This window comes from Fukomys damarensis, unplaced genomic scaffold (assembly GCF_012274545.1).
Source record: "Fukomys damarensis isolate Sample0158 unplaced genomic scaffold, DMR_v1.0_HiC HiC_scaffold_16, whole genome shotgun sequence".
NCBI classification, from domain to species: Eukaryota; Metazoa; Chordata; class Mammalia; order Rodentia; family Bathyergidae; genus Fukomys; species Fukomys damarensis.
This window is the reverse complement of record NW_022900928.1, coordinates 11,643,007-11,652,620: the sequence shown is the minus strand read 5'-3', so window position 1 is coordinate 11,652,620 and position 9,614 is coordinate 11,643,007. Positions and strand designations below refer to the sequence as shown.

General features: G+C 45.9%; 1 protein-coding gene across 5 annotated transcripts in view; it reads right to left on the bottom strand.

Annotated features, from left to right (window-relative positions):
* The window catches only part of Ptpn5 (protein tyrosine phosphatase non-receptor type 5), a 56,852-nt gene extending 55,861 nt beyond the window's left edge, over window positions 1-991 (bottom strand). For 2 of the 5 annotated variants that reach the window (XM_010615111.3, XM_010615116.3), the window contains exon 1: window positions 600-632. In XM_010615111.3, the coding sequence (XP_010613413.1) occupies window positions 600-617 (18 nt within the window). In that variant the 5' untranslated portion in view covers window positions 618-632. Of the gene's footprint in view, window positions 1-573; window positions 681-837; window positions 873-926 lie in introns of those variants that run through there. The other 3 variants (XM_010615114.1, XM_010615113.1, XM_010615119.1) reach the window with 3 other exon arrangements.
* Window positions 992-9,614: the final 8,623 nt, after the last annotated feature.

The window sequence follows — 9,614 nt, the reverse complement described above, 5'->3', positions numbered from 1 at the left end:
GGGAGGGGTGCCGACGCCCGCGAGGTGTGGCGCTGACCTACGGTGCGGACTCCTGCACGCGCTGGGCGCACCTGGGCGCACGGCGCGGGATGCGCTGCACCAATTCCGCACCCGGGAGAGGCGCCGATTTTCCCGACCCTCCCCGTACCCTCTCCGGGGAACAAGAGCGAGTGGACACCGCTTCCCCCACCCAGTGGAGCCCTTCTGACTTGCGTCACGGGGCGAGCACCTGTTTTGGTTTTCCCGTGGGCACCAGGGGCCCGGACATTAAAGAGCTGCCCATGAGCCCCCAGTCCCACATTCGCCAGGCGGGCACCCCGCTAACTCGATATTACCCCCGCTATTTCGTCTCCATGGTGGCTTTTTGAGGCACTGGGCTGCACGTGCAGCGCGGGTCCTACACCCCATTTTTGCGTGGGGAACTGAGGAGAGAACGCCACATGGCTTTTTAGCCCGGATTTCCGCAGTAGCCTCTTTTCCCCCCAGTCTCCCGGGCTCCACTCTCGCCCTCTGCAGTTAATTTTCTACGCCACAGCAGAGCAGAGCGATCCTTAAAAAATGTAAGCCAGATACCCTTGTTTCCCTACTGGAAATCCTACCGCGGTTCTCCGGTTCATCTAAGTGAAAGCTAGGGCCCCCATAATGGCCCTTCACAATGAGCCGGCTCCCTTTCCATTCTCTAACCGCTTCCTACAGTTCTCCTCCTGCCTCCCACGAGCCAGCCCCGGCAGCCAGCAGAACGGGCCTTTCTACTGCGTTGCCAGTAGGGCAGCCACTCCGTGGCGTTAGCCCTCTCGCACAGTTAGTATATGGAGCTTTATGCCCGCGATGCCTCACCCTCATGCCTCGCCCCTTTTTCAAGGTTCGGTTTGAATCCCACTCCTCCAGGAAGCCTCCCTGAAATGTCTGCACTCAGCCCTCCTTACTTTGTGTCAGCTGCGATGGAGTTTCGTTGTCTTTTACCCTAGCTGCAATTCTCCCTGTGTTCACTTTCTCCCAGGAAATAGGGCTGGCTGCCCCGTGGTGACCAAAAATGACCTTGAAAAGCTGGAGCTGCCTCCCGGAACGTTCATCGCTATGTGCACAGCTGTCAATGTGGATCCTGCTGCCCATCTCAAAGGGTTAAAACTGAAAATTTATGTAGGAAATGGTAGGGTTTCAGAAATGATCTTTCTCAGCCCAACATCCTAGCACCTGGGAAGGTTGAGGCAGGAAGATCGAAGCACGTTGGAGCCCAGCCTGGGCTAGACTTTCCAAGACCTTGACCTTGTCTAAAAAAAAAAAAAGGCTGAGGATGTAGCTCAGTTTGAAGGCTCTGAGGTTCAGTTTCCGCTATCGCCCCCTCCCCCCCAAAAATCGTTCACTTTGCTTTTTGTAGTGAGTTTCTGTTAAGCAGAGCTATGCTACAACTAGTCTTCTCACCTTGCTTCTGCCCTGTCCGTCTTTTTACTGAAGTTTCAGATTCCTGCAGCTCACAGAACGTCACCCTGGGGTACAGTTAAGAAAGGAAGGTCGGACACCTGTGGAAGGCTTGGCAAATAAGCCATGTATATGGCTTCTGGGTGTTCTCTCACCCACAGGAGCACGGTGGGAGGGAGCTACTGCTACCACCAACCAGGAAGCTGAGGCCCAGAGTGGTCCAGGGCTTCGCTGTGGCCCCAGAGCTCCCTGGTTGATGGCAGGAATGAGATCCCAGCCTGACTGCAGCGGGCCAGCCCTCCTTCCTCACCCCTTCCCCGTGGAAAGTGACCCCGGGATTCCTTCTCTCCAGTAGGGGCGCAGGAGAGTTCCATGAGGCCCGTGACAATGAAGCAGTAGGTCAGGAGAATTTAGGAGGCTTTTTGAATCATTTTGTGTGACTCACTCATCCCCTTTGTTGGTGGGAGGAAGAAGGGGAAGAGAAGGAGAGAGAGAGAAAGATGGGCGGAGAAACCAGAGGCTATCTTGCTGGTGGCTTGTGATGGACTCTCAAGAAGTAGAGTCAATATTTCTTGCTTTTGGACTCACTTGCAATCCACTGTGTTAGTAATGAAACGCTTTCCTTCGGTGAAAATGTTCTGTCCAGGCTTTTACTTATTTTCTTATTTATAACCCACCTCAATCCACATGGGATTTGAGGTAGCTTGCCAAAGAAGCAGAAAGCATAAGGCAACGTTAAAATATCAATAAGTGTGAAGAACCTAGACCAAGGAAAATGTAAATATACTTGGAGAGACAAGAGCAAGTCTCAATCTTTACAATTTTTATTGAGTTCTTCCCGTGTGCAGAAGAATTTGTGTAATTACTTAATCCTGAAAAGAGCCGTATGAGGTGGGTCTTCATTACGAAGAGTAAGGGAACTGAGGTTCAGAAAAAAGAAATCTGATGTGCAAGGTGTTGGGGCTAGGAAGTGGTAGAGCTGGTCCTTGAATCCCGTTTGGTACTTGAACTCATGCCCATAGCCGCTGGAGCACCCTACCTCACCAAGGGACAAAAGTCCACAGTCTGCCTTGATCTTTCCTTTTATGATGGTGCATTTTGCCTTCCACTGTATAGAATGTTATAAGATTGAATATTTCATATGAGGGGGCGATTACCATTTATTATAATAAAAGACATACTGCCCTCAGTCCCCTCAAATTACTCCAAATGTCTGCCCCCCACAATTTGAACACATATCCCACTGTTTTTGGGAATGTATCTTTTACTGTAGTAAGTTTTAAAAGTCCCACATTCACTGTATTTTTTCAATCACTTCCATATTGCATGTCACATATGTTCTGTAATACATTCTATATTAATAAATTTATTTGTGAATTATGTTAGCTCTTTTGTCTCTTTAGTATACGCACTATTTAAACGTCTGTCTTCCCCCAGTAGAAGACAAGGTCCCCATGGGCGAAGGTCCACATTTCCCATCATTGATGTATTCTAGGTGATGTTTTCTAGGACAATGCCTGCTATACAGTAGTTACTCATTCAGTTTCTGTTGAATGTTAGAATGATTATTTAAGAGGGGAAGAAATAGACCTATATATCTGAAGTGCCAAAGTAGGTTACTATTTTCGCTAGCTCATACTCTCCCTTCCCTCTCCCTGTATTTTCTTCTTTTCCCCCACTCACTTCCATGAAGGATTTTGGATAGCTCTAGCACTTAGCTCTAAGAGCAAGTCTTCAGGAGTGTTCTTACGGTGAATCCTTAGGATTCATGTTGCCCATAAATGGGATTCATGAACCTTATTTTGGTGGGATCTCTAAATGAAAGTAGGAATTTGCCCCATACCTTTTAGTGCTCTAGGAATAGTACCCAAGTACCATATTATAAGGATTTGGGATTTAGGGCTGATACTATGATGGATATGGAGAAATAAAAGCAGAGTTTTTGCCAGAAATAATCGATTTGAAGGGAGAGGCCATTCTGGTTCTCTGAGGTCTCGTCTTCTGGAGTTTTATTTCCTGGCTGCTATCCTGAAGGGTGAAAAACCAACCAAGGACATTGGTGAGGTTTCTCAGAGGAGAATCTGAGCTGAGACCAATTGCTGGGAAGTATGCTCTTGCGTGTGTGTGTGTGTGTGTGTGTGTGTGTATGTGTGTGTGTGCGTGGTGTGAGCTCCTTGGAGAGGCTGGCTTCAGATTGGGCAGAGCCTCTGGGAGTGGCAGACACCACCTGTCAGCTCAAGGTGAAGGTGTGTCTGGCTGCCATCTCAGGAAGTAACATCAGAAGCACTTGTCTGGGGAGGAGTCAGAATCAAAGCTTTGTCTGCCCTGTGCTTATTGTTGGGGGCTCCTGGAAAGCACAGGGATGGAACAAATACTTAGTTGAGGGCCTATTCTGAGCTCACTACTGCAGCAGAAATGGGATACACATTAGTGAAAAAACAACACCCCTGATCCCTTGATCTCATGTAATCTATATTCCAGCAGACAAGGGTAAAAACAAACAAACAAAAAGGAATCACAGGATCATGTCTGACAAGGGTAAGTGCAGTGAAGGGAAAGAAAAGAGGGCAGGTTGATTGGGATTGGAGGTAGAACCACCACTTTCAACAGGGTGCTCAGAGAGGGTGTCAGAGGGGAGAGCGTTGGCACTGAGATGTCTGTGGTGGGAAGGAACCGGTCCCTCAAGATAGAGAGGAGCTTTCTGGGCAGACTTTTCTAGGGATGAGTGAGAGGTGAGCGGGGAAGGAGCACAGCAGCCTGGCCACACAGGGGCACGGGAGCAACTTGGGTTTTATTCTAGTGCGCTGCAGAGCCACTGGAAGTTTCCAGGTGGGGAGACTGATGAGAACCGGACGTGGGCTGTGGGCTCTAGAGAGCAGCAGTGTCACAGAAGCACTGCCAACTCTGCCCTGCTGTGTGGGAGGGGCCTCAGAGGGGAAGCTGTCTAGCCCAGTGCTTCCCAACTGTCTTAGAATCATCCTGGAGGGACTGTTGAAAAATATGAATCTGAGGCTAAATCTAACTTGGAAAATGTAACTTGGCGTGATTCAGGTGAAGCTCAGTGATTTTCTTTTTTGAGATAGGGTCTCACTACTCGAATTTAGGCTGCCTTGAACTCTCTATCTAGCCAGATCAGCCCCCAAGTGCTCGGATTATAGGCATGTGCCACCATGCCCAGCTCAGAGGTTTTTAAAAAGTTTCCCAGATGCTTCTGTTGATTGGCCAGGGTTGGTGACAGGCTGTCTAGTCGAGACCTTTGCTTTTTGGAGGAGGCTGAGGTGAGGGGATGGGAAGTGCCTGTGTGAGGTCCCACAGTGCGTGGTCTCTGGTGACCAGCCACAGACGTGCTCATTGGTTCACCTAGGCAAAGGGAAACGCAAGGACGGAGGGGTGAGGGGTTGGGAAGATGGAGCCTGGAAAGCTCCAGAAGTTTACAGCGTGAGGAACCTGCCCACAGTCACATCCAGGAATCCCTACAAGGATGCATGAACACTAAATTTTTACCTTCTTTCAGTCACTCAAGTCTCTAAGTTCCAGGAGAGTGAGAGTCCAGTTGGCTGAGTTCTGCGGTGGGCTTACTCTGCTGGCTTGGGGAGCGTAGGTGTGCCCTCACTAGTGGCCCTATCAAGATTTTCCCCAAGACCTCATTCCAAGGGGCTGTTAAACAGAAGAGCACCCACAATGGGCAGATATCCACTAGACCTGGCACCTCAGATGGTTGTAAGGGTCAGTTATCATTGTCATTGTACACTTGTTTAATAAACACAATGTGCCAGGTACCATGTGGTATGCATTAACTCACGTGGCTAATGCTTTAAGGTTGTATGGGAGGCACTGAGCCAGGAAACTGAAGCATAGGGATGGAACATAGCTACTGATGTTTAGATTCTGATTTTATAGATTCTAAGACTCATATCACTTGTTTAGTTTGCCCCTCACAACACCTGTGAGGATAGCATTTACAGGCAGAGGAAGGGAAAGCAAGCATGGTCTAGAGACGCAAAACTAGTAGGTGGCAGAGTCCCTGGATTCTTATATTCATTCATTCATTCATTCATTCATTCATTCATTCTTTCCCTGACTAAACAGCACATATACGTGCTAGGCTCTGGGAACTCCCTGGAGAATAAGCTACATTTTCTTCTTTGCAAGGCAGAGCCTGAGAGGGCAGTGGCAAAAGAGAGTAGAGCTTGAGGGCAAGTCTCCTGGAAATGAGTTTGGGTTTCATTATGAGGGCAGCCACCGAAGGATTTTAAACTGAGAACTTCTGTTTTATGAGGCCACCTCGGAGTGAAATGTATAGAATAGACTGAAGGGTGCTAAGAACAAAGATGGAGTCAGAGGGGCTGGTGCAGTGATTCAGGTGAGATTCATGGTTGTCTGGGTGAGGAGGATGATGATAAAAAGAAGTGAGCAGAATGGGTGGATAAGAAGTAGACTTGGCAGTGGTTGTGACTGGATGCTGGTGGAGGTTGATGGAGGAGTCGAGGACGAAGGCCAGGTTTTTGAGTTGGGCAGTTGAGGGGTGATGTACCTTCCTGGGGCAGAGGGCCATTTGAGCAGACGATGAGCTCAGTTCTGGACAAGTTTGAAGTTACAGAGGGATGGGGATATGGAGAGAAACAGTGTTTGCTGGACTTTTTTGCTTCTAGATCCCATGATATTCCCACAAGGCCTTGCTGATTTAGAATCTCCATTTATAAAAACTGTCAGGAGCCCAGTGTCCATCCTATCAAACCCTAGAGATTTCCTATCGGTCCTCCGCACATTTCAGATGAGAAATGGTCAGAATGAAGTGGTTTCCGGGAGGTCACAAAGCAAGTGGACAGCTGGGTTGAAAGTGAAGCACAGGAATTCGCAGAGGAACCCTTCCTTCCCATCCCATCATATTCTGGGTCAGAAGGTACAAATCAGAAACTGGGAACTGCATCTGGACTCCAGAGGGGTTTGACCCGCAACTACCTCAGATTAATTACCATCATTAAAAAATATCCTGGACATTTCAAATAAAATCCCCACTGAAAAAAAAGAACAACAAAAAGCCCCACAACTTCAGGCTCACATTCTTACCTGACAGTGACAGAATGGGGCCGGGGAGCAGTTGGCCCTTTGGGGCAGGGAGGGTCCAGCTTGCTACAGTCCTCACTCTAACCCTCTTTACTGAGGCCTTGTGTAGTTACCTGCCATCAACATGTTCACTCAGTTGCTTTTCATGAAGGGGAGTCACTATTTTCTGCAACATATCTAACATACATCTTCCCTGCCCTCGGCTTGCTTTTTTTCCCTGTTTGGCAAGCATTTGAGTTGTGCTTCTATCCCGTCTCTTCTGACCCACTCTTTTGTCATTGGCAAAGTGAAGTATCTGAATAAGATCACTCCAAGGGCCTTTCTAGTTCTGGCTCCACAGTGATCCAAGTCTGCTCTTCAGAAACGAGTTGCGCTATTGACAATGCTTAATTGTTCTGCAGAAGGCTTTGAGGGATTGCTCACCCTTGACTCTTTTGCCCTTGAATTATGATTTATATAAGCCCTGGGAGGAAAATGCCTTTTGTTTTGAGAGTTTATCCTTCACCTTTGATTATGAGCCAGATGAATACTTCAAACAATGCAGCATAACTGTAGTTGCTAGGAAGACAGAACAGCATCAAAGGCTGCCTGGAGACCAGACCATCAGAAAATACTTATTTTATCCTCCCTCCTTTCCTTCCTTCCTTCACCCTTTGTTTTTCCCTCTCTGTTTTCCTTTTTGGGCAATGATAGATATCACAGTTAATAACCCTTTCCACAAAGACCAGTCTTAGTCACCAGCAGAGTTTAGATCATCCTGAACTCAAAGGGTTATTTTTAAAGACTTCCTCCCACCAGACAATCAATTAAATGCTCAGTGAAGTAACCTCCTGGATTGTAATCGAGGCTTGGAAACCACATGATGATTTGATCATGGACAATGGACACATTCATTTTTCTCTGAGCCTCACTTTCTCTATCTGTAACAATGGAAAACGTGGCTCAATGCCCTTGTAGTTCATTCTAGTCCTAACATTTTATAAGGAAACAGCCAGAGATTTAGAGAATAAGGTAGCACTAAGAGGTAACGTCTGTACACCTGAGTCCAGGTCAGAAAGGCAAGACATAACAGGATTTCTATCCACCTTTCTCAGTAGGATTTCTCATAACAGGATTTCTATCCACCATTTGCCTCAAATATTTGCTTTGCTTGGAGATTTTTATGTTAGCAAGTTCCTTTATCGTAAAAAGGCCTGTGATGGAACCTTACAGTATCTGATTATATATTCAAGTCTGGTATCAGCCTTGGATTCAGCAGGTCCCAGCAGCAGGGAGCAGTGAAGATTTAGGTGACACAAACGCCCCCTCATGGTCATAGTAGAATTGCAGAAAGTCTAGCCTTTAACAAATCTGTGCAGCACTTAATTTGGTAAATCCTCTCTTTGCAGAACTCACAAGGTAGGATAAAAAATGGGCATAAATGTTCTTTAAAATAAAATATAGTTTACCAGTGGGAAAGCTTCCTCCTGGCATACTCCTCTCTCAGTGACACAATGGGCTGAGTTGTTTCAGGAGTAATTAATGCCCTGTTGCTAGAGATGCAGCACCATTTTGTACATTTTTTTGAGAATCCTAGAAAACAGAGGAGTAAGATTAGGCTCATTTATTCAAATGGCTGAGCATCTACTATGTTCCAGAAACTGCCCTAAGGGATAGGGTGAACAGTCACGAGCAAAATAAATCCTTGTCATAGGAGTTTAGGTTCTCCTGGGGAAACATCCTTCAGTGTTCTTTTCTAACCAGATTCTAAGATTCCTAAATTCCAAGTAGTGTATTTCTGGTTTGGAAAGGATTTGTGACAGTTATTTTGCCCAGAAGCTTAGGACCCTTGTGATATTTGTACATCACAGTGAAAGCATTTGAGTCCTCTGGACATCTGGATGGGAGCTGTCCTGGGTCCTGAAAGCAGACTTGGAGGCTAGTTCAAAACTTTAATTCTCCAAGGTACAAATGGTCTAGATGCAGCCTGTAGCAGAGAGGAAAGGAAGGAGAAGAACATGTCTAGGCACCAGGGGTGTATATACCCAGAAATCAGCAGAATGGAGAAAACATCTTCTAATATCCTCACTTTAAAGGTGGAGTGAAATTAGCTTTCTATTGCTATCCATGTCTAACTTACACAACTTAAAGAATACAATGAGAGGTTTATTTTGGCTCATGGTTTCAGAGGTTTCAGTTCCTGCTCAGCTGGCTCCAAAGGGGAAATGGCATGGAAGAGGGAAACTGCTCATCTCACAGAAGCCAGGAGGCAGAAAAAGCCACAGAGAGAGGAAGAGCCTGGGGACAGAATATATCTTCCAAAGGCATGCTCCAGGGACCACTTCCTCCAAATAGGCCCTGTCTCCTGATAGGCTATTTAGCTATGAACTCATCAATGGATTATTTCTTTAATGAGGTTCATGCTGCCGTGGTCTAATCACCCCTCTAGGCCCCACCCCTGAACATTGCTGCACTGGGGATTGAGTCTTCTGTACAAGAGTCTTCCATTTAAACCATAACATGGACTAAGTGATAGGCAGAGAGAAATGCCTTGCTCAAAATCACGACTAATAGTCATCAGGGAATTAGAATTTGTATGCGTTGATAAGAAGAACAATATGAAAAATGTAAATAGCGTGAACCCACCTTTGATTACAAATTATGCACGGGTATCTTTCCAAGTTGACATTTCAAGGGTTTTTAATTTTCTTTGGAACTTTAAATTTTGATATATTTAAACAAATCTCCAGTGAGAATGCATAATTTTGAAGTAAAAAAATAAGTGTTGTTCAAGATAACTTGCTTTTTCAGTGATTTAATGGAAATAAAACTCAAGCAGTTCTCTATATATTCTATGTACATGATGTTTGGTCATTATATGTATGTGTGTACAGTATTTTTCTACCTTTATGTACTTCCCACATTTTATTTAATACCTTAGTAGACATTTCCAGTCTCCTCAATGTGCAGTTAGTCTCTCATTCTGGACATATAGCAGAATTAGCTTTCCTTAACTCTCTTCTTGTGGGATATGACTAATTCTGCCCATGGGTTATGACTCATGTGATAAGTTGAGATGATTAAGATTGCCAAAGGGCCACACCATTTAACTTCCAGCATGACTCTGTGTAGTAACATTGAACTCTAAA